Source organism: Myotis yumanensis, unplaced genomic scaffold, assembly GCF_028538775.1.
Source record: "Myotis yumanensis isolate MYYU_CA2020_CCGP unplaced genomic scaffold, mMyoYum1.0.hap1 SCAF_2, whole genome shotgun sequence".
In the NCBI taxonomy this organism is placed as follows: domain Eukaryota; kingdom Metazoa; phylum Chordata; class Mammalia; order Chiroptera; family Vespertilionidae; genus Myotis; species Myotis yumanensis.
Genome location: NW_027223753.1, coordinates 10,077,043 through 10,101,496, shown reverse-complemented (window position 1 = coordinate 10,101,496; position 24,454 = coordinate 10,077,043). Strand labels below are relative to the sequence as shown.

General features: G+C 59.0%; 1 protein-coding gene across 5 annotated transcripts in view; it reads right to left on the bottom strand.

Annotated features, from left to right (window-relative positions):
* Nucleotides 1–24,454, bottom strand: part of ARHGEF10L (Rho guanine nucleotide exchange factor 10 like) — a 147,821-nt gene that overhangs the window by 44,908 nt on the left and 78,459 nt on the right. Inside the window, exons 7-18 of one of the 5 annotated variants that reach the window (XM_070404202.1) lie at nt 23,750–23,919; nt 20,115–20,231; nt 17,246–17,354; nt 14,702–14,808; nt 13,143–13,220; nt 12,038–12,217; nt 10,954–11,070; nt 9,080–9,172; nt 8,170–8,343; nt 4,053–4,198; nt 2,250–2,264; nt 1,834–2,015 (exon numbers count right to left, since the gene is read on the bottom strand). In XM_070404202.1, coding sequence (XP_070260303.1) covers nt 1,834–2,015; nt 2,250–2,264; nt 4,053–4,198; nt 8,170–8,343; nt 9,080–9,172; nt 10,954–11,070; nt 12,038–12,217; nt 13,143–13,220; nt 14,702–14,808; nt 17,246–17,354; nt 20,115–20,231; nt 23,750–23,919 — 1,488 coding nt within the window. Of the gene's footprint in view, nt 1–1,833; nt 2,016–2,249; nt 2,265–4,052; nt 4,199–8,169; nt 8,344–9,079; nt 9,173–10,953; nt 11,071–12,037; nt 12,218–13,142; nt 13,221–14,701; nt 14,809–17,245; nt 17,355–20,114; nt 20,232–23,749; nt 23,923–24,454 lie in introns of all 5 variants that reach the window. The other 4 variants (XM_070404200.1, XM_070404203.1, XM_070404204.1 and 1 more) reach the window with 4 other exon arrangements.

Genomic DNA, 24,454 nt, shown 5'->3' with positions numbered 1-24,454 from the left:
AGAGACGGAGCAAGAGGGACCCGCAGGGACAGGGTGGGGAAGTCCTTCAATGCCCTGCTAGGGAATTTGGGCTGTATTCTCTAGGCCGTGGTTTCTCAAGCTGAGATCCATGGGATCCCAGGAGGGGAGTTATTTGGGGCTGTCATTTAGATGATTATCTAAACTTCAGATGCACATCCTGAGTCACCTGGAGATGATGACTTCAAAGCCACGTTCTGCTGCATGGAGTCCGGGCTCCCATGGACCTCGGTACTGAGCAGGGCGAACTGAATGGTCACCATGGAGCAGGGAGGCGGCCAGGGGAGGGAAGTGATGGCTCATACCAAACAAAGGGCGAGATGGGCTCTGCAGGGACCCCGACAGGAACGCGGGTGGGAATGCGGGTCACCGTAAGGCACCCTGTGTCGTGGGTGCCAAGAGCTCCGAGGAACCCGCCCGGTAGGAGGCCACATCCATATTGTGAGCAATTTGGTGCCAGCAAAACAACATCACCCATCCCATGACATTAATGCTGTTCATTTGAATTTTATGGTTTTGTAGCTTCATTTTTATCTCATTTGTGATTTTTGTTTTGGTTTTATGGTTGTTCAAGGGGTCTGAGCATAAGGCGTCAATTATACCTAGCCTTAGATTTGCACACATTTGAATAACAACATAATAAAAAATCATTCACGGCCAACTGGGGTTCAACGAGAATTTCTTTTTCCCCTTAAAGGGGGTCTGGCAGCATATGACTGTCATCTCAGGAACGAAGCACAGACGGCACAGTGGTTGAAGGAAGTCCCAGAGTGAGGGCAGAGTCGGAGGGGTGGGAGGGGGAGGAGATCTGGGGCTGCAGGTGGCTCCGGAGCCCCTCCCAGGGGCTGCGGCAGAGGCAGCCCTGCCCGCCTCCCAGACCAGGGAGAAGAAACGCAGCATCTGGACATGGGCGCAGCTGTCCGGCCAGCCCTCCAAGGGCGAGAGTAAATGATGCAATCGCCCTGTTTCCAGAATCGGCAACAGCCCCATGAGGCAACCCCCAGGGTCAGGCGATGGACAGAGCCCAGAGCCTGAGCCGAGCCCGGCCGGTGGTGGAAGGGAGTGCAGCCAAGCGCTCTCCCAGCCCATGGGAGGTGCTTCCGGCTCAGTGCTCCTTTCTGCTGGCTCTGCGGTTCAGCACCCTTCATTCATTCAGCAAACGGCCGTTAACACCCCCTGGAACCAGCTCCGGGCAGCCAATGCACCGGCCTTGAGAGCATGGGGAGGGTGGGGGTCAGGGGGCGGAACCTGGTCCAGTCCCAAGGAATTTAAAGAGGCTTCCTGAGGAAGGGCTACCTGAGCTCGATGAGTAAAGGCAAGTAGACAGAAACAAGCCTGCGGATGGTCAGGACAGGGGAAGGAGGACCCGGCAGGGCCAGGCAGCCCTGACCTGGTCCCTGAGGGTGTAGGGGCAGGATTAGTGTCACCTGAGACCCTGGCTGTCCGGAGGGGCAAACTGAGGCACAGAGAGGCAGTGACACCTGCCCACATCACTCAGGGAGGCAGGCAATGCCCAGGCGGGACTGGAAGTCACGCTTCCTGACTCAAAGTCATTGCCTGTGCAGGCACGTGTGTGCACACGTGTGTGCGAGGGCACGTGGGGCTGGAGTGGGCAGGGCCGGGAGCGCCTGTCCAGTGTGTGTAGGTGTGGCTGTGGGATGTGCGTGTACTCACAGAGGTTGGGGTGTGGATGTGGGTTTGTGGGGCTGTAAACCAGCGAGAGCTCTGGGCCCAGTGGCCCAGTGGCCTGGGGGCCCCCGGATGGGCCCTGGAGCCTGCGCAGGGGCTCCCAGGGCAGCAGCGGGCGGTACTCACTCTGAGCCTGGCCCGAGGCAGAGGACTTCTTGGCACCGGCGTGCTGGATGAGCACGTTGTCCTTGTCGTAGGAGCCGCCCTCCTGGCCCACCTCCACCACCTGCACCTGGGGCAGCGCCGTGTTCCACTTCACCACGTACTTGGGCCCCAGGGGCACCAGGCTGCTGATCTCCAGCTGGCCCCTGCAGGGACAGAGATGGAGGCCTGGAGAGCCAGCAGCACCCCAGCCCCGGGCTAGCCCAGATGCCCCTTCTCAGCACATCAGCTCAGCCAGGCACCTCACCGCCCAGCACAACACTCCAGGCCAAAACCAAGCCGGGCAGGGCAGGGAGCCGTCGCTGAGGCAAAAGCACCAGGCGCCCAACCCCCAGCCCCAGATCCAGAATCATGTGTCCCCAAAGCCCCCAAACCCCTACCTGTGGTTGGCAGGCCTGAGGAAAGAAACAAGGAGGGAAAGATGGTTACTGTTACCGAGTGATTTCTACAGGGAATGACTGCTGAGGGCTGGCCAGGTGTGGGCAAAGGGGACCCCATGAGGGGCCTGCTTCCGGGGCCAGGCACTGGCCTCCAGTCTCCTACAACAGCCCTGTAGGAAGCCTTTATTATTCTGGACGAGGACACTGATGCTCAGACAGGTCTCAGGACTCACCCCAAATCACCCAGACTGATCCCCCCCAAAGTGGGCCACTAGCATCCCCATCTCATTTTCGCATCATGCCAGGTGGGCAGAGAGGGTGTTGGTCAGAATGGTACCTAGGACATCAATGGGACTTAAAAATTAGAGTGTGGGAGAGCGGGCGTGCGGGAGGGAGTCAGCCCAGCCATAAGCTGACTGCCGCTCTGCTCTGGGACACAGGCCTCCTTGCCCGAGTTTCCTACCTGTGGACTGGCACAAAGTAAGGGCTCAATAAGCATCTGATGGGTTAATAGTGCCCAAGTCCCCAAACAACCCTGCTGGCTCCCCTTCTAGGCATGGAATCTGCAACCATGGACAATCCCCAACTCTGCTCCATGACCCTGGCTATGGTCACGGGCAGGTGCACCGCCGACCCTGGGTGTGACATCAAGCCGGGCTCCGTGGGCATGCTGACCCTATGGGGGTTCCAGGCAGGGGTGGGAGAGTCAGGCCGGGATTCCACTACGGTGGCTGCTTTCCCTCGGGGGTCTTAGCTATTGTGGCCACACTGCTGTGTCTGGGATGTTTTTAAAGTGCGTTAAACACTGGGAGCAGAGATTTTCCTCCACAAGCGGAGAGGAGCCAGCTGGGGAGGTCCAGCTGCAGTTCCTTTGGTTAAGGGTCATCATCCCTACCGCCTACAAGGCCAAGCAAGGGACACAGGTGAGCGAACCAGCTGATGGGACAGTGAACAGAAGTAGAGGAGACACGTGACCAGCACCCGGCCCGTGTGCCCTGGGCAATGTGGGATCTTCACATTTTCAAGAAAAACAATTGTCTCCATCTTTGGGTGAATGGCTTATGTGAACCAAACAAAAGATTCCTGAAGGCCTAATGCAACCCATGGGCCATAAGTCTGCAGATTCTAGTCTAAAGAATCACCCTCACCCTATCCAGGGCTCCAACCCCTCCGGGCACAGCCTGGCAGCCGGTCCTGGGCATTTCTACAACCTCTGACCCCGGAGCAGCACCCCAGGCTCCTGCGGAAGAAGATGCTCTGGGCAGTGGGGGGACAGGCCCAGGCTCGTGTGAGAAACACTGAGGTCCAGTGGGAGGAAGAGCCATGGGAAGTAGAGCAGCTGGACACAGGAAGAATCTCGTGAATTTCAAAGTGGTCAAAACTCAATGCACTGCTATTGCCGTCTTGTAATTCATAGTAACTTCAGGAGGCTGTTCAGTGACCAGAACCGACCACACTGTGCAATGGACAGCTGTCTCCCAAAGGCCGGGGTCCCCCGTGACCTCTCCAGGTGCTTCCTGGCTCCAGGACCAGGAACAGAGCAGGTCAGGAGGGATGGGAGAGGAAGCCGGGGTATCAGAGACCTAAGCTGAGCTCCCCGGGACCCTGTCACAGAGGGGCCTGCCGAGGGACCCTATCAGAGGGGCCGGCCGAGGGACCCTGTCACAGAGGGGCCGGCCAAGGGACCCTGTCACAGAGGGGTCAGCCAAGGGACCCTGACACAGAGGGGCCGGCGGAGAGACCCTGTCACAGAGGGGCCAGCCGAGGACAGGAACAGGTCCCCAAGGTCCCCCAGCCGCTTACTTGAAGTTGATGTTGGCGCAGACCAGCATGTCGTTGAGCAGGAAGACCCTGCGCTCCTTGGACTTGATCAGCTGCCCGCGGTCACCGTACACCGTCTCCGTCAGCGTCTCACAGAGGAGCAGCTGCCTCTGGCCCGAGGTCAACAGCTGGTGGAGGGGGACAGAGCAAGGTCAACACCAAGAAGCACGCAGGCTGTTACACAGACATCACCGTGCCAAAGACCCAGAGCTCTGCGGCCAAAAGGAGACCGGGGCTGAGAGAGGCAGAGAAGGCAGGGCCTCGCCCTCCACCTCCAGGTGACAGGAGGCCCTGGGGAGGGCCACAGGCTGGGTCCTCTGACCACCCACCCTGCCCAGCAGCCAGCATCCCTCTCAGGTGAGCCAGCCATTGCAGCCCGTCCGTCCCTCTGGCATCCCCGCCCGACCAGCACCACCAGGGACCTCAGCCCCGGCTCCCCGAGCACCAGCTGGGAAGCCATCCAGGGGGATCATTTCACCTGCCCACACCTCAGCTGTCAAGTGGGGCAACAATCTCCACCGCTCAGGTCACCAAGGTAACGCACGAGCAGACGTGGCTACGTAACTTCCCAAGCTCAGAGCAACATGGAAATGTGGCCCTCGTTCAAAAGTTACTACGAATTACAAGACGGCGATAGCAGCGCATTGAACCCAGCACGGGCCCTTCTGCGCCCGGCCCTGTGACAGTTCAGGGGGTGCACCCATGAAGCTGACACGGCAAAGACGGCAGCTGTCCCCGCTGCGGCTGTCGTGACTGAGCTCACCAGGAAGGGGTGTGGCCTCACGCAGGGAGACCCCTGGCCTGGAAGTCGGTCCAGTCCCTGCACCTGTTGAACCTCGGCCACACTCGCCCCTTGGAAAGGCTCCCATAGGGGTGGAGCAGGTCTGCTGGTCAACGAGGCGACCCTCTGAGGTGGCCAAGGACCTTTAAGCCCCAGGCCTCTCCGCAGCCTGGCCACCAAGAACCCCCTCCAGCACTGGGCCCCCCTGGGAAAACATCTTTTTATTAATAGGGATATTGGGGAGTGGGGAGGGGTTCAGCAAAATTCATTCCCAAAACCCATGACTCCAAGGGCAACAGTTATCCTCCCCACCCTCCCGAGGTGAAGGGCAGAGCCCCCCAAACCTCTCCTGGAAAGAATGCCTGTCAATCTCCAAAAAACCACGTGTCTCTGTCGACAGAGAAGCCCAAACAAACAGCACCAAACCCCACTGTGCGCCAGCCATGGTGCTCGGCACTAAGGATTCCGCTTCTCACTTCATTTGCGCAGCAGTCCCGAGGCTATGCCCATCCCCAGAGGAGGAAACGGAGATCCCAGAGGTGAAGAGACCTCCGAGACCCAGCTTGGGTGGAGCCAGGCCACGTGCGCTGTCCCTCCAGCTCCTGGCTGGGCCATCGGAGTCAGGGGGGAACCTGCTGCTCCGAACACAAGGAAAAGATTCGAGGTTCCTCGGGTTCCCCCCATAACTGCTGGGGCCGAGCTCCTCCCACTACTTCTACCAATAAGCTGACCCCCGCTCAGGAGACAGGCCTGGGACCCTGAGGACAGTGGGCCCCGTGGGAGACTGCCAAGTGTGCCGTGACCCAAAACGTGGAAGAGGAAAGTCCCCTGGGCTTCTGGCAACCACCCCCCTGCCCTTAGGCAGAGTTAAAGAAAACCCTGATATTGCACAAGCGTCCCCCGGAGGGTCCCGAGCAGGCATATTATGAAACAGCCGCACAGTTCCGTTTGGGGCCCACCCGGTTTCATTTCTGCTTTCCCCTGGGTGATGGAGCAGGGGAAAGCCACTGGCCCGGCTGAGATGGCCCAAGGGGGCCCTGGCAGGGGGAAGGCACGGCGGCGGCCGCCACCACACTCTTCACAACATCCACACCTAGCAAGACACCCCCTACATGACAGGTGAAGAACCAGACTCAGAGCCTACAGTTCCTTGCCCAACACCAACAGGTTTCCCTGACCTCCAGGCAATGACCACCACTCCTTACTGCCCGGGTCCCCCCGGGGGACAGAGCAGAATAGAAGAGATGGCTCTTCCCCGAGTAACTGCTACGTCAAAGGGCTTCCTTTTCCCGATAATCTCTTTCCACGGCGGCTGCACAGGTGTGTGAGCAGAGGCAAGAAAAACCCTGCCGGTTACAGAAAAGGAGCTAAAGCAGAGGACAGAAGAAGATACTCCAAAGGGCAAAGCCCATTAAATACCAGCACAGGTGGCCACGGCTGGGCTGAAGTCTTTTTCTCAAGAGACATCCCAAGATAGAAGGCTTGGGTGTTACTAGCTACCATAAGGGTGTCCTGCCTAGAGGCAGGGAGTGGGCAGGGGATGACGCCCACCCTTCATGCCCACCTTGATCAATCATGGATGGGGACGTCCCCCCAGGAGGAGGCTCTGTCTTCTACCCATCTTTTTCCTCCATCTCTTTCCACAGATGCCTGTGGGGCCAGCAGGGACCTCACTGGGAAGACATGGGGAGGGGCTGAGGGGAGTGGGAAGCCACAGCTCAGGTGACTGTTACCATGTAGGAAGTTCCTTGCCCAACACCAACAGGTTTCCGAGCTCTTCCAATCCTTCAGGAAGACCCTCAAGTCTGAATTTCATGGGCTATCTCTCCATTTTCAAATGTTGGCAACTAATTCCTTTTTTTTTTAACTACCGTGTGGGTCCAAAAACACATGTGCAGCCTGAATTTGGTGGGAGAGTCTCAAGATGTAGGACCCCTGACGCTTAGAATTGCAAGGGACCCTGCAGGTTGTCTTGTCCCAGCCCGGTTACTCAAGCTGTGGTAAAGATTTTTTTAAAAATGGCAATGTGGGTTAGAGAATACTATATACTGTAAGGTCACGGTCCACCTGGAAAAGGCTGTTTTCCTGACAACCCTTCCTGTACTATTAGGACTTTCACCATGTGGCTGAAATCTCACTGGGCCTTAGTCACTGGCCTTAGTTCTGCTTTCGGGCCCACAGAGCCAGAAGGCTCCCAGTTTTCCCCAAAAAAGATCTGGACATCTCCCCATGACCCAGCACAAAGTCACTTCCCCAAAGAACAACCCATGTTCCTGCCACTGTGCCCCGGGGCGGGGTCGCCTCACCCTGAACCATCTGGGCCGACTTCCACCCTCCAGTAAGTGAAGGAAGGTGAAGGCTGGGGTGCAGACCTGGGGTCTTGCAGGCAGCTGAGGTCACATGCCACTCGGACACAGAGGACTGACATCTACCAACAGGTGGCTCTAGGAGGTGACTTTTTTTGTACTGGCTTTGTATTTTTATATGTTTTTATTGATTTCAAAGAGGAAGGGAGAGGGAGAGAGAGGTAGAAACATCAGTGATGAGAAACATCAATGATTGGCTGCCTCCTGCACGCCCCCTACTGGGGATCAAGCCCACAACCCAGGCATGTGCCCTGACCAGGAATCGAACCATGATCTCCTGACCCACACCGGCTGGGCTGGCTTTGTATTTTAAAAACAGGAGTCTCTACAGGCTTATTTGAAAGTTCTTCAAGATTTTTTTTTTTGCGGGGGGGATAGACTATTCCTAAGTTGCAACCCCAAGGCCTAGCATGGACTTTTCATCTTTCTTCTTCTTTAAAAAAATCACTGATAATGTTATTTGTATTAAGTCCTTTTTATTAAGGACTCTGGGCCTGCTGTTTTTCTGACTCCCTCATTTGCCCCTGGGGGTCAGGCACCTTTGAATTCTCCTTTCAGTGGGAGCAAGTGAGGTTCAGAGAGGTTGTGTGATTCCCCTGAGGCCACACAGTGAACACCAGTAGCAAAATCAGGATCCAAACCCCGAACTCTGACTCCAGAGCCCACTTGCTCAAGCACAGTATTAGGCTACCATTTCCCATATCTTTACCGGCAATTCCATGAATGAACAAAATGAGCTTTTATCCTAAAGTAACACGAACAGTAATGAATGTGGGTGTCTAGTGAGACTAATCCTCCAGGTAAGGTCTGTGGGCGCAGAGAGAAGCCAGGAAGCCCCTCCCTCTGAGAACACTGCCACCTGGTGGTGGCCACCAGACAGGCAGCCTAGAGGTGATCAAGGCTGCAGAACAGGTGAGGGCAGGCACGCAGGTGGGGCACCCCCGGCACTCACCTTGTTGAGGCTGCTGCGGTCGCTGACGCTCTTGGTCAGCTGCTGGATCTCGGCCACCTGGTCAGCGAGCCGCTTCTGCTCATTGAGCTTCTCGGCCAGCGTCTCCAGCTCCGTGAGGGCCAGCTGCAGCGAGAGCCTGTCCGGGTGGCCCCTGGGGGTGTTCTTCAGCATGTCCTGCCAGGGCCGAGAGAGCCAGGGCTGAGAACCCCACCCTAGCAGACCCCCCTGGCTGGGGTCAGAGCCTCAGCCTCCACACCCCTACGGATACCCTGGAGACCGGTCTGAAGGCTCAGCTTGCAGCCAGGACAGGTGGGACTTGGCATAGAGCATGGCTCAAGGAACAGCGAATGAATGAGAAAATAACAAGCATGGGGACCCATCCCTGATGACCGATGCTGACAGCCACTCCCCAGCTGGCGGCTCTGAGGACAGAAAGGAAGACGCTGCTGGGCCCTCAGCTGGCAGCCTCCTTCCCAGCTGGGCCCAGGCTCACCCGTGATAGAGATGCCCCAAGGTCTCGGGCCCTGGGTATGGGGTGGGGCAGGAACAGGCGGGGAGGGGGCCTCTTGCTTCCTGTGAAGCCTGAAGTGGCCCAGGTCAGCTCATTCCCTGAGCACCTCCTCCCTGCCCAGAGCCCACAGGTCCTGGGTTCCACATGCCTTCATTCCCTTCCAGAATCCTGGGCTCACCCACCACCAGCCACTCGGCATTCCACATGGAGATGGGAAATACGCTCCCAATCTGATCAGCTCCACTCCAGGAGTGAAGTAGGAGGGGCCAGGCGGGCGGGGGAGGGGGAGAGGCCCCGCCACAGTCCACAGCGGATGCAGGGACTGCAGATGACAGATGAGAGCCCCCACCCACCAGGCGCGCACCACGCAAGCAGGTGGCTGCAGAGCCCCGGTGGTACCTGAAGCAGGAGGATGAACTGCGGGAACCTCTGGATGGGCTTCACCATCAGCCCGTACAGCGTGACGCGGTCGGGGCTACACACCTGCCGCCGCTGTTGAAGACGAGGTGGGGTCATTCGCTGACCCTCTGCAGCGAGGCCCCCGTGCCCCCGGCTGCAGACGCCGCCCTGGATGGGCTCCTCTCCCCGGGCCCAGGACTCTGCTCAGCCTCGGGCCTGAGAGAAGAGCCAGGGGGGGTCTCTGGTCCCGCGGCCAGGGCTCCCGGCCACCACGGGGTCCCCACACAGCCCCTCAGCCTGGAGAAGCTAGAGCGGTCATGTTAAGGTCTCTGGACTAACAGCATAATTGGGAAATTCAGCCATTTATTGCAGTGGTCGTACCTCCACAATAGCCGAGACAACCATTCCCTCCACTTAAACCAGCGGTTCTCAACCTGTGGGTCGCGACCCCTTTGGTGGTCGAACCTCCCTTTCACAGGGGTCACCTAAGACCATCCTGCATATCAGATATTTACATTACGATTCATAACAGCAGCAACATTACAGTTATGAAGTAGCAACGAAAATAATTTTATGGTTGGGTCACAACATGAGGAACTGTATTTAAAGGGCCAGAAGGTTGAGAACCACTGAAACGAAAGCCGCCGGGTCTGGCCAGGATGAGGGGAGGGCATGGGGGTCTTACTGTCCTCTCTCTTGCATCTGTTCCCACCACTCCATCCACACACCTGTCACCTAGATCCTGGCCCTCGTCCCTGGTAACCCAGGCTGCTGCCACAGCCTCTCCACTGGCCTCCACGTCCCTCTGCCCCAGCCCAAAGTCCCACAACAGCTCCCACTGCCTGAAACACACTGTCCCGCAGGTCCAGGGCCGCCCACACTGAACACGGCTGCCTCTGGGCCTCCACTCCCGGGACTCCCCAGCAGCAGTGCTCCCGGGATCCAACCAGACGCGCTCACCTGACGCCATCCTCCTGCCTCTGACCTTTGCCCTCACCCTGCACCTGTTACACTCCTCCATCTCCACCTGTTATAATCCATTGTACCCCCAGGACCCATGGCAGACGCCCTCTTGGACCAGGGCATTGGGTTCCTCAGCTGAGGCCCGGCTCTGGCTCACCTGCACCCCGCACCAGGCGGCATGCTCCCTGCAGGTAGGGCCTCCATCTGACTCGCCTGACTGAGCACCCAAAGAAATCTGGGGGAGCCTGGCCACAGCTACATGAGGCCTTTGGTCCTTTTACCTCTAATCTCCCACATGAACCCAAGACACCCCTTTGAGAAATTCTCCTCACCCTTTTACAAATAAGGAAGGGATTGTGGTTCGATTCCTGGTCAGGGCACATGCCCAGGCTGTGGGCTCCATCCCCAGTAGGGGGTCTGCAGGGGGCACCCAATCAATGAGTCTCTCTCATCATTGATGTTTCTATCTCTCTCTCCCTCTCCCTTCCTCTCTGAAATTAATAAAAATCTATTTTTTTAAATAAGAAAAAGGACAGTCCAGCGACACCCTGAGCTCTACCTGGAGGCACCCTGCCCAGCCCACCAGAGGTACAGGCCCCGGCACTGCTGGGTCTCCCCACGGCAGACCCACCATCATCTCACCCATCCCCAAGAGGTCACAGGCCTCCCCTTCCGCCTGGCAAAGCCAGGATCCCAAGAGGCTAACTGTCACTCATCCTATCCCTCCTGCTGGGGGGGCAGGAGGAACCTCTGTCTTCCCATGGGACTGTGGGAGCCCCAAAGGAAAGAGGTGTCCCCCCCAAAGCAATGTGCTACCTGAAGCTGGGCCAAAGTCCCCCCTCCTGAGAAGCCCTCCCGCCCCACCGCCGCCAGCGCCCGTTGAGGGGGCTGTGGACCACCGCCAGGCCCACCTTGAGGAACTCGAGGAAGGCGGGCTTGGTGAGACAGGCCTTCTTGATGATGGACATGGCATTGGTGAAGTTGTTCACGTAGTCGCTGTACACGTCGAGCACCATGGACTTGGAGAACTGGAACGGGCATGGGAGTGGCATGGGAGGGTCACACCCCGCCCACCCTCACTGCCATCTCAACTGCTCTGACAACACCTGGAGGATCTCAGCTAGTCTGAGGTCAGGACACCTGTCACCCCAGGGAGGGGAGGAGACCGGGCTCAGAGAGGCCAGGAGACCCGAGGTCTCAGGGAGGAGAGGCGGGGACAAGGACAGCCTGATGCTCCTCCTGCCCGAGCACGGCAGCCCCGCCCACAAGTGAAGGTGTGACACCCCCAGAAAATAAAATTCCCCCGGCCCTTCACCCCCCAGGGACTGCTCCTGACTCCAAACTCCTGGGACACACTGACCAGGTATTGGATCTGCTGAGCACTCAGGTTTTCAAAACAATCGTTTTTCATTTAACAGAACCCAAATATCTAAGATGTGTCGGAGTGGGGTTCCACCGACTTCACCCTCCTTAGCTCCTTGGGTCTCTCTGGGGCCCAGGGGTTTCTGACACACCCCTCATTCCAGAGGGGACCTGGGTCTGAGAGGGCCCTAGAGCTGCCGGACATGGCCAAGCCGAGCGGAGGCCAGGCCAGGTCTCCTGGAGTGTGATCCATGCTGAGGAGGCAACGACGCCCTGGGACATCCTCCGGGGGCCCAGGTGTGGTCTGTTTAAGCATCGCCAACAGTGGTCACCCAGGAGTGCCCGGCAGGGGACCTTCAGACCCCCGGTGGCTGCCCCCAGCAGCCGGGCCCCTGGAGGCCCCCAGCACCACGCCGGCAGCCATCTCCAAGGCCACACCGGGCACTGGAAGGTGCCATGCCGACCCCCGGCTTGGACCACAGGGCAGATTCAGGCCCCACCACCCTGTGACCCCACTGACTCGGACAGGGGAGCAGGCAGAGGCAGGAGGCTGGCCCACATGACCACAGGGCCAGACAGGCTGTGGTTTCCCCTGGGTGGGGGGGGCCAGGGAGAGAGTTTGGGGACACCTACCGAAGCCACGAAGAGGTCCCCGATCTTCTCGGAGGCGTCCCACTCGGCCACGCGGGAGGACAGGGCGATCTGGAACATGGAGTGGCAGTGCAGGATCTCCTTCACGCGGAAGAACACCACCTGGCACTTGCGGAGGCTCAGTGCCTTGGGCTCCATCTCCACCAGCGGGTTGCGGTAATCCTGTGGGGCGGGCGGGCGGGGTGAGCTGGCCAAGGCCAACGAGAACTCGGCGGGCCAGGCGTGGGCCTTCCTGTCGGGGGAGCAGGTATCCCTCCCCCCTCGCCTGTCTTCTAGGAGGATCTCCATGATGTAAGCCTCCTGGCCCCCCTGTGCCCACCCACAGCCCACCCCATGACTTCTGTGTTAAGCTGGGCTGGGAGGAGCTCCGTGGTGTCAGGACCCAAGGCCAGGCTGGCCCTGTTCAGCTCTGCCCGAGCCTGAGCCAGTCTGTCTGATGGAGCAGAGGCGATGACGTCCCGGGAGCCCCCCTGACCCCCAGCTTTGTCAGACACACAGGCGTTTCCATCTGCATCTCTACCTGCCTGAGGTCCGGGGACCGGGCTCCCCTGTGTGGCTCCCACCCCGACAACACCCTTCCCCGTTGGCCTCACTCCGAGAGCCCACAACACCCCAGCAGATTCACCGTTTCAGGAATGCAAAGGACAGACCAGGTGGATACACCTGGACCGAGTCACATGACCATCTAGCAATCCCTGGGCATCTGATGGCGAGAGAGGCTGCCTCCTACTCCCCGACTTGGGGGCTCCAGGCCAATGGGAAGGCACGGCCCTGTCCCAGGGGCTCCCAGAGAGGCAGGCGAGGAAGACACGGTCCCTTTCAGGCAGGAAAAGGACCCCGTGCCCTGGACTCTCCAGAACAGCCCTCATTCCACAGAACCCCAACTTTGTTTCAGAAAACGCAGGGCCCCTGTGAACACCAAGGAATCCGGAATTCTTAATGTCTCCCATTTGGAGGTCCGCTGTCCCCACAAAAGTTCTGGCCTTTGGCCCCCTCCCCTTAAAACTGCCCATAGGCCCCAAACCCTCCCTGCCAGGTGTCCCTGCGGGGGCCCCGCCTCCCTCTCCCAGGAGCCCCAGAGTCATACCTGGAGGACCCGCTTCAAAGACTCCACGTAGCTGCCTTCGCTCTGCACGATGGAGCCCAGGATGTGCCTCCGGACCACCTGCTCGGGCCGAGAGCTCGGTCAGCGCCTGCACCAACCATGGCACAGAGCAGCACCTACTGTGTGCAGAACCCAGGTGACAGGAAAAGGAGCCCCAGTGCCCAGAGGAGCTGACAGCTAAGGGACCCATCCCTCCCTGGAACCAGTGGGCCTGGAGGCCCGGCATTTCCTTCCAGGGCCCCTGCCCCCCACCCCCAGAGAAACACCTGTGCTCCCCAGAGAAACACCCGTGCTCCCCAGAGAAACACCGTGCTCCCCAGACTGCAGAATGGGGCGGGGGCCCTGGACGACCCCCAGGTGCCCAAGCTGTTCCCAGAGCAGAGTTCTCAACCGCATTGACATTTAAGGCCAGGTGACTGTGTGGACCGTCCTGAGCACTGTAAGATGCTTAGCAGCATCCCTGGCCCTTACCCCTAGGTTCCAGTAGCATCTCCCAGTTGTGACGAGCAGACCTTGCCAAATGTCCCCTGGGACACAAAATCACCTGGTCGGAAGCCACCGGCCTAGAGTAACTGGTCTTCCCTGGCCCAGGAAGTCACAGGCTCCGGGGCAGAGACCAGCCGACACCAGGAAGGGGAGCCCTGGGCTACGAGCTGAAGCCTGGGGTCTCACCAGCTCCACCTGCTCGGACAGTGGTTCCCTGCCTTGGGGCAGGGGAGCGGGGTCACCTTCCCAATGCGTCCAGGGGCCAGGGTAACAGAAATGAAGGAAGCAGGCGGGTGGCCTCCCAAGACGAGAGGTGCGGCCCCATCTCCCTGATTTTAAGAGGCCGGACATCCGGGTTCTCTGCCACCCAAAGAGGTGACAGATCCCTTCACTGAGCTTGGAGCCCCTAATACATCTTGCCTGGTGTCCTCACAACCAGAGGGAAGCAGGTCTCTCACGCTGGTCCGTGGCTGGGAAAACCCAGATGGGGAGGGAGTCGATCTGACCACCCAGGTCCCTGAGCAAAGCCGCCCGGCTCGGCGTGACACTGGGAGAAGGAAGACATGGCCGAGGAGCCGGCTCGGAGGGGAAGCCCATGGGACTCTGAGACCCCAGTCTGACGACAGGTGGACGGAGGGTGGACTGGGCACCTCGATCAGTCCTCTCGGAGCGGATTAGTTCAGTGTGTCTCAGCCCTTTTTAAATTTAGTCCCTTTCATCAAACAGCACTTTCATTTGAAATAGGTAAGTCGGAGCTGCTCTGGTTGCCGTGGGCGTGGGAAGCAAGGCTCCAGATTGGGGGGGGGGGGGGGGGGGGGGGGGCGGGGGGCGGGACCCACCGCCAGGGACCACAGTGGGGGACCCTCGAGGCCCAGTTTGGAAAGTCTGTGCAGCTGGTTGGGAAGAGAACCCAAGAGGCCCCAGCCGGGGTTCAGCCAAGAGCCCCCAAACCATCACTTCCCCTTCAAGATGCAGACCTTGTGGCCCCAGGTAATAAGCTGGGACCCCAACATTCCTTCCCCTGAAGACTCCCACCCCTGGCTCCTCCCACAGACCTGCTGAGGGCTCAGGCCATCGGGCATGGGGCCCAGCTCCGGGGCTGGGGGCTTGATGTCCGTGACGCTGACCTCCAGGAGCCCCATGTCCTCGTCCTCCGAGTCACCTGGAAAGTCAGACAGGTTGGTGACACAGCAAGGCCAGGACAACATGCCCTTCTCAGGCTCCAGGAGCCTGGAACCACCCTGGCCCGGGGTCCTGGGGGCTGAGTGGCGCCTGGGGCCACACAGGATCAGAGCCCAGTGGCCGCATCCTCGGCCACACTCCCCTGCAATAGCCTGTCCCTAAATAACCATGAGCGAGGGAGGAAACAGCAGCATCCACTCGCCAGCGTCCCTGTCCCTGCTCAGACCCGCCGGCTTCTGGCCTGGCGAGGCCCGGCCGCCTGGGAGCCCATCACTAGGCACTAAAAATAGTTTTCTTCTGGACGCCTGAAAGGGAGAAGAAAGACCCCCAAAGAACGAGCTGTTTGGCTTTGTGTTTTCATCTTTCAAAAAAGTATGCAAAGACGCCAAAGGGGAAAAGTTCAGCTGGTGTCCTCAGGGCACCGTGGGCATGGGTGGGCGTGGGTCCCAGACGGAGGGCCGGGGAGACAGGCTCAGGCAGAGAGAAGGGGAGGCTGGCGGAGGGCAAGGGTCTGGCCTTGGAGTCTGGCCCCTACGAGAGAGAAGTGGACACGGGAGACGGGACCCTGGCTGCTCAGGGCTCTGACACCCCATGGCAGCGGCCGTGGGCAGCAGGAAGTGGGCGCCCTGGGGAAGCTGGGAAGAAAGAAGTGGCAGTGACTCCCGGGGCCAAGGGAGCAGGGACACTCAGGTGGGCCCTTACCTGAGCAGGAGACGGAAGAGGAGGAGGAGGAGGGACAACGAACTACAGCGTGGGGGTGGGGGTGGTGAAGGCCCTCCTTCCCGGCCCACATGGCACCCGGGCGATCACTCCGCACCCACCCCAGCCTCCGGCCCTGCGGCTTCCTCTTCCCCCATGCAGCGCTGGGTAACATTCTTGGCCGGTGATTCGAGCTCTGCCACAGCTATTAATAACGCCTCTGGTGGGAGGGTCACTTTAGAAAAGGCTCTGGGCCGGGTGGGGAGGGCCTGGGGAGAGCCCGCTGGCCGCCTGGCTGGCCTGGGGGTGGGGAGAGTGACCAGGAACTGCTCCCAGCCAGCGCGCCTGTCCACCCTGCTCTTTCTCTGGGCCACTCCACTGCATTCGGGCCTGTCGCCTTCCACACCGGGGGCCAGGGCACCCTCCCAGGTTTAGTGCTGCATCCGCGCATGCACTGTTGGGATTAACTGTGCAGCGTCACATGGCCAGGAGGCAGCAGAGCTGGGATCTGAACCCAGGACAGAGAGATTCGGTCCTGGCACCAGACACCAGACACTCCATTTAGTGCCGCCACCTGCCCACCCCCCCCCCCCCCCCCCACACACACACACACACACACTGACAATAACGCCTACCACACAGGAACTGGGGGCTGAGCCAGGCTCTTTCCATGCGCTGCCTTGGTCATCCTTACCACAGCCCCCTGAGACAGGTGCCATCTTAGCCCATTGCCCGGATGAGCAAACTGAGGCACAGAGAGGGTGAAATAAAAGAGGGCGCAGAGCCTCCGTTCTCCCTGGCCTACACACCTGACCTGGCCCCGCTCTCTCCCCCCACCCTCACTCCAGCCAGAGGAAGGAGCCTCCTCCATCCCTCCAGTGCCTGTGTGTCCCCAGGCAAGTCACTGAAGCATGCTGCACCGGCTCCCTCCTCTCTGAACGGGAACAGGACAGCCTCTGTAGCTGTCTGGTGTTTATTAGGATTCAGTGAGGAGCTGGAAAGCTCTTATGAGCGCCTGGCACGCAACGAATACTCGATAAACGTGAATTCTCACGAAAATCATTTCTGGGACATCGCCTACATCCCTGCCTCCCGGCCTTTGCACAGGCTCCCTTCTGCGCCCGGAGCACCCGTTCCCCTCCCCTACCCCCTGCTGACTGACCTGGGTCTCCCTCTCCTACTCTCAGCCTTTCCCTGACCTTCAATCCCACATTCCATGCCTGTTTTCCCCACCTCGCGCCATGGCACCCCACCATGCCGCCATGCTGCCTGTCATTTCCTGTCTACAGGCCTGTCTCCCCTGCTGCATCAGGAGCTCCTGGAGGAAATGCTGTTCTATGCATCGTGGTGCCCCTGCACCCAGCCCTGGGTGTGGCACTTAGTAGGTGTTCACTAAATGCTGGCTGGTGGGGAGATGGGTGGCTGATAAAGGAAGGAATAAACAGAACTCAAAGGCGAGGCCAGGTGAGCTAGACAGCATGGAAGGCCAAGGGCAAGATCAAGGGCAGGGACGCTAAAGGGAGAGGCCCCACCTCCCCTGGAAGAGGAGGCCACGCCTCCAAGAGAAATAGGAAATAGGCTGGGACAGAGGCCTGACACTTGGGGTTCAGTCCCCAAGACCCACCGCCAGAGGAGCCCAGACACCAGTGACCTCGCCCACCAGTCCCTGTGCCACAGGGCTGGGCACCAACCCTCCCAGGCCGGCCCACGGGCCTCACCGAGGACGTCTTTCCTGTGCAGGAAGGACACTTTGCGCAGGACGGCGATCCTCGTCTTCTCCAGCCCGTCCTTGGTCCCGCTCCTGGCGGCCTTCATGAACTGGGTCATCTGGGCAAAGGCAGAGGCGCTCATCAGAGAAGCGGAGGGAGGCCCTGGGCCGCCGGCCACCAAGGGCCACCAGCTCCTCCCAGGCCTCCAGGCCTCCAGGCCAGGACGACAAACATCAAGACCCCGGGGCCCGTGCCCTCCCAGGGAGGTGGCAGCAGAGGCCAAGAGGGACAGTGGGGCAGGGCACCCCGAGACCACTTGAGACCTGGGACAGGATGAGAAGGAGGAGCTCCCTAGGCGAACCCTCTTTATGGGCAAGGGGAGGTCCTAACTCGATTTTTCCCCTTTGGGACAAATTATACAGCACCTACTCCCATCAAATCGAGGGCAGGTGTCGCGTGGGGGAAGGCTCGAGGCCTGGGGTCCCAGCCTGGCTGCAAGTCCCAACTCCACCACACCCAGCAACGTGACTCTGGACGCGTCTTAACCTCAGTGAGCCTCAGGCTCTCGCTGAGACTCACCAGGGACGCGAGGACCACGCGGACAGGTCTGGGGAAGCACGCTGGACAGAAAAGCAAGCTGCACAATATCGGGGTTACTTAAGGGGCCACCCCAAGGAGGTGAGCACACACCTCCATCCCATCTGCGGAACCCGAGAGAGGAACCCCGTCCCGTGCCCCCAAACAGCCAGGTTTCTTACTGAGCCACTGTCCAGGAAAGGGGAGAAGGCTGAAGTTGCCACAGAGCAGGGCGCAGCTTCCCCTCGGCGGGGAGGGCCTGGGGCAACAGCGCAGCAAGCTAAGCAGAACGCGGGCACAGGAGGAGGCGTGCCCAGGAGGGGAAGCGGGCACCCTGGGCGCTGGGGGAGCCCTGGCCTGCAAACAGAGCTGCTGTCCCTTAACTCCTTCTTTCATCCCCTCCGCACCCAGCCCAGCCCTGGCATCTTCCCCGACACACAGCCGGCGCCACTGAGAGAAGCTTCTGCAGGGATGGACATGCCTCCTCTCTGTGCTGCCAGCGCGGCAGCCACTAACCCCCCGTAACTTTCGGACACTGGAAAAGTGGCCGATGTGACTGAGGACCCAAACTCCAGGTTATATTTCCTTTTCATTCCTTTGAATTTAAATAACCCTATGGCTGTCATCATGGACAGTGTCTGCCTAGGAACACCCTCTCCTTCCTGAGCCTCTGCTGCAGCTGGGGGGCACTCATGGGGCGAGGGGGGCGGGGCCTGGTCTCTGCTCTCAGGACCTCCTTCCTCCGAACACTTCCTGGGGCCCCGGCAGAAGGGGCGGGCGTTCCGGGGGGTCTGGGAGAGGAAGGCTTGCTGTAAACCAGTGGGGGCTGAGGCTGGGGGCAGGGTGGCGCTTTTCAGGAACAAGGCCAACTTTCTAGAACCACCCAGCGTGGGTGGGGAAGGGATGTCCCAGCCCCTCCTCCCCTCTACACAGACAATGCGAGGGTAGCAGGGCTTGGCCTTTTGGGTGGGGAGGTCATAAACACCTGTGAGGACTAGCAAGAGGGACAGATGTCAACCCCAAACTGCACGAAGACGCTCATCCTCTTCTGAGGGGGTCTCCCCTGCACCCCAGATGGAAAACCTCTGTCTGGAGCCCAGTTCCCAGCCTGGTAGACCGCCATCCGCAGGGCTGTCCTATGAATGGCTTTGGGGGAAGCCCCTGCAGCCTCTCTGCTGGCATTTTCCTGGGCAGTAAAAGGGCAGGTGAGCACCCCAGAGCGTCCCTGCGTCAGCCTGCCACCCCACCCGCCCTCACGGTGCAGGAAAAGCGCTGGTCTGGGCTTCTAGTCCTCCACGTGCTCCCTGCTCCTCTCTGGCCTTGGCTTCCCGGGAAGTTAAACCTGCCCGACCCCAGGTGCCAGGCCCCTCGGGCACCTGTAAAAGGGCCTGCACACCGCAGTGTCTCTTCTCCTCTCCCTGGGGAGGCCTCGGGTTCGAGGGGGACAGTGCCACGGGCTGGAGACTGCAGGCTTTGACCCGCACGAACCCAGGTGTGAAGCCCAGCTCCGCTGCTGCCGCTGGTGTGACCCTCGCCATCCTCACTAACGCTCAGTGACAGCAGTGACCCACCTGCCTGCAGGGTTCCCTGGGGACAGAACAGTCGGGCGCACAGTCATACTGCCACCGTCCCCTGAGCGCCCGGGCTGTGCTGAGTGCAGCACCGAGCACCCAACACGCCTGAGCTCATCCTTACATCCGCCCGAGGGGCTGGTACTGCTAATGTCCCCATTTCTCAGGCAAGGAAACCGAGGTCAGAGAGGTCAAGAGACCTGTCCAGGATCACACAGAGAGAAAGTGGTGGGACGGGGATTCAAACCCAGGCCTTCGGGCCTTCAAAGCCCAAAGCACATGGTAGTTGATCAATGAATGGAAGCTACTGCTGTCAGCAGCCTCATTATCCAGCAATCTGAGTCCCATCTGAGAAGCAGGTCCCCTGAATCTCTCTGAACAGGACGGGGAGGGATGTCTATGTAACCCAAACCCCCTACCATGGTTATTAAATATGCAGACTGCAGGGCCTTGGTCCAGAGTCTTCAGGGGAGTGGTAAGGGGGAGCTCAGAAATCTGCATGTTTCAAAGCTCCCCGGGTGATTCCAAAGGCCCTAAGTTTGAAAACCCACCCAGGAAGTCCTGTAGACCGGTGAGGCTTCGCTTGGGGGTGGGGAGAAACAGGCCTGCTAAGGCACCGACCAGCTCCTGCACAGGTGCGCCCCGCGGCCAGTCCCGGGGGTCTCGGGGACAGCCCAGGGCTCAGCCCACCCTCTGCGGCCCAGGACTCGGGAGGGACAGACAAACAATACCTTACAATCGTACTTGTGCTTCAGCTCCTGCATGTCTCTCCCCCCAACTCTTAAAGCCAAGATGTCTCTCTTAGTCCTGGCGTATCTCTCCTTTAGCCTAGTCAGGTCTGGAGAAAGCTGGAGCCCCCAAGCGGCCAGGCAGAAGGAGAGCAGGTGAGAGGAGCAGGCAGGACAGGGCGGAGACAAAACAGGGACAACAGAGGAAAAAGGAGACTCAGGTAAGGTGGCGGATGGACAATGCGGAGCAGGCGGGATTTTGGGGCTGGGCTTGACCAGGGCCCAGGCAGCAGTCCGGCCAGCCTCCTGCCTGGACCGGCTCCAGCATCGCCCCACCCCCATGTGTCGGGCAGCCAGGGCCGGTCTCTGCAGCAGGGAACCCCGCTGCTGGGGAGGAGAGGTGGCAGGGGGGTAGCCCAGGCACCTCTCAGGGAAGGGGAGCAATGCTGGGAGGACAAGGACTGTGTCTTTGTCATCTCCCCATCCCAGGGGGCTTGTGACATAAGAGGTTCTTGGCAACTTTGTGAGATGGATGGATGGATGGATGGCAGGTAGATGGATGGGCGGAACAGGTGGGCAAGGGGATACGTGGATGAGTAGGAAGATGCACAGAAAGATGGGTGAGTGGATGGAGGGATGGTTGGACAGATGGATGCAAAACAGACAGGCAGATGGGCAGATGGACAGGCTCATGGAGAGATGGATGGATGGATGGATGGATGGATGGAGAGATAAATGGATAGGTGAGCAAATGGATAAATTTAGTTAGGTGACTATATGGCTGGGCAAAAGGATGGAGGGATGAATAGATGAATGGAAAAATAAAAGGATGAATGGACTGATAGATGATAGTGCTGTGCTAATAAACATTAACAACCAGTTCTCCAGGCAAAAGAGCTCTGCTTTGTAGCATTTCCATGGTGTAAATGCTCCCCCCTAATCCATTTCAAGCTACCAACCTGAATCACTGAATGTAAACTTGGAAAGAGACACAATTGGTTCTTGGGTTCTTGTGAGCAAGGCCTCTAGCACACCACTGGAGGAAGGGGTGGATAAGTAGAGGGAGGAAGAGAGGGAAAGAGGGAGGGAGGGAGGGAGGGAAGGAGGGCAGGAGGAAGGGAGGGAGGACTGAATGGAAGGATGGATGGGTGACTGCTTACATACTCTCTGGGAAGATGGATGGATGGACAGATGGTCAGATAGACATCCAAATGCATGAAGTGTATAAGCAAGGGTGATATTTGGTCAAGTACACAGAAGACCAAGAGTGTCCTTTAGAGCAACGGACACGCAGGGAGATCGAGTGTGAGCTCTGTAGGCACGAGCCTGCACTCACATCACCAGCCCCGCTTACTCGCTGGAAGTCTCCCCACCTGCCTTCCAGCTTCCCTACAGGCAAGCTGGCCATGATAATAACCACTTCACAGAGTGGCTGAGGAGATCACATAGATGATATATCCAATATATCGAGAGCTTGGTGATTCCTCAAAAATGGAAGCGATCATCACACTCTCTTATTCGAATAAGTGCTCACCATCTGTTGAATAGCTGGATGGATGGATGGATGGATGGATGGATGGTGGCATGGATAGATGGATAGATGGATGGTGGGAGGAAATATTTTCTTTCAAATTGTATGTGATGAATGTGGCTCTACCACTTACTGGCTGTGTGACCCTGACCACATCATCTAACCTCTCTGAGCTTCGGTCACTTAGGTTCTCTGATGAACAAAATGAGATTCTTCGTGCCCATAATACTAGGGTATTAGGAAAACTAAATGAAACTGCTTGGTAAGCTGCACCACACCAGGCAAAGGTCCATGGTTGTTATACAAAGAAGTAACCAGACAGGGATCCTTCTGTGAGTTACTCAGACTCCCCAGAAACTGGGGGGGCTGGTGTATGTACTGAGTTCTGTTCCATCTGCAAATAAGATTAACACAATAAAGCAGCGGTTCTCAACCTGTGGGTCCCAACCCCTTTGGCGGTCGAATGACCCTTTCACAGGGGTCGCCTAAGATCATCCTGCATATCAGATACTTACATTACGATTCATAACAGTAGCAACATTACAGTTATGAAGTAGCAACGAAAATAATTTTATGGTTGGGTCACAACATGAGGAACTGTATTTAAAGGGCCAGAAGGTTGAGAACCACTGCAATAAAGCCACAAGGCCACGTGGGCCGCCTGATGCCCTCGATTCTCTAAGGGTCAGAAGACCCAGGATCGGGAGTCCCCTGCGGAACTGGCCAGATCTGAGCAGGTCAGAGCTGGCTTTTCTGCCCCGTCCCCTGACCCACTGGATCACAGTGACCTCGGTTATGAAGAGGTCACAATCAGAACGTGGAAAAGTTCAAGCAGCCCACTCCACAGTGGGAAAAAATTAGTAACTGCCACTGGCCATGGGAGGCAGCCAGCAGGTACTGTTAGCATAAGAGGACCAGGCTCCTGCTTACACCTGGGTCGGCAGCTTCCAAGGAGGCCCCTCCGCACACCCTTCGGTCACTTCCTTTGGCAAAAATCCACCCGTCGAGAGCAGCCTCTCAAGACGTGAGAAGGAGGAAGTCCACTAGTTCTCTGGCAGCAGGGCAGAGTGCCAGGCCCCTCTGGTCTCCAAGGACAGGACACAGCACTTCCCCAAATCTCTGCTGCCCAGTGCCCCGCAGCCACACCACACAGCCAAGCAGCGGTGGCCCCGAAGCATGCAGCCACTGCAGCACCAGGCACGGGAGCAGGTGCGTCCGAGAAGCGCAGGAGGGCAGAGCACCGCAGGCAGGGGTCGGGGGTCCCTGGCAGAGCTGAGTGCTGAAGGAAGGGCCCCTCCTCAACCCCCTGTCCTGGGAGCCTGCTGTTTGTGTCTTTTCCGAAGGAGCCTGAGAGGGACCCAGTCACCTCCGGTCAGTGAGTAAGAAGCTGCTCCCACTAAATCCCAAATCTCAGCATGGCCTGAGCCTGCCTTCTGGGGGCATCTGTAGAAGGAATGGGAGCAGTGAGACTGTCGTAGGAGAGGAGGAGCAGGCAGGCCACCCTCCTCTCGGCCTCTGGCTTCCTCCCGAGATCAGCAGGATGCACCCCATCCCAGCAGAACACCAGAAGGAACCAATGCATGGGTGGCGCTTGGAAAGGCCGAGGGAAGGAGCCTCCCAGGCAACTCTGTCTTGGCCACAGCAGCCCCCGCTGGCTCCCCTCCCCAGGCGGAGGACTGGGTGGGTCTCTGATTGGTCCGATGACACAGACCAGCGTGAGGCAGGAAGAGCACAATGATTGCTCCAAGTGCCCACTCTGATCCGCTGGCCGGGCTGCCTGGAGCACGGTGCTGGGGATTCTGAAGCCAGATCTGAGCCCAGGAGCACCCTGGTCCATGCCAGGATCTGCCACAGACGCAGGGTGGGAGAGCACCTGTGCAGGGATGAGCCACACCCACCCCAGGGTCAGGGCTCTGCACAACCAAACAGCAAGGCCCGTAGGTCAGCTTCTGTTTCAGGGCCCCTGGGCCACTTCCCCCCTTAAACATTCCTGGGAATCACTGTTCAGCTATGAGTCTCAGGCTTGGCTCTCGCCACCCGCATTGTCCCCTCCCCGAGGGGGTCCCAGTGCCCTGGCCGGGGGGTGAGAGACCCCCCGCCGGCTCACCTTGGGCTGGAAGGACACTCGGTGCCTGGCGGGCTCCGCCTCCGGCTTGGCCTCCTCCCCGGAGTCCTCGCTGTAGCTCTCAAACTCGCTGGAGCTCCAGCCTAGGTCCTCGGCCTCCCTGGGCGCCCCGTCCTGGCGCACATCCTCGTACAGCAGGCTCCTCTCCGCCCCTGCTGGCCAAGGGACAGGCAGGTGAGTGGAGGCCCCAAGGCCAAGTTCACCAGAACCCCATTTCTGAACCCAGATGCGTAGGTGGGGGTGGGCATGGGTGCATGTCGATTGGCCCTGGAGCTCCACCTCCACTTCCTTGTCTATACAGCAGAGTGATGACAACACAACAGCCACCCGGTAAAGTGAGGCGGGCACGAGAAGGTGTAAAAAAGCGCAAGAAACGTGTTGGGCACCCGACAGGCTCACTGATTTCCTGTCGTTGTCAGCATTACTTTTCTGGGGTCTGGGTGCTCATCCTGGGCCTCCTAGGCATTTTTTAATAGAAAAGAGAAGACGGCCCTAGCCGATTTGGCTCAATGGATAAAGCATAGGCCTGAGGACTGAAGGGTCCCGGGTTCGATTCCAGTCAAGGGCTCGTACCTCGGTTGCAAGCTCCTCCCCAGCCCGGGCCCTGGTCGGGACTCATGCAGGAGGCAACCAACTGATGTGTTTCTCTCACATCGATATTTCTCTCTGTCTTTCCCTCTCTCTTCC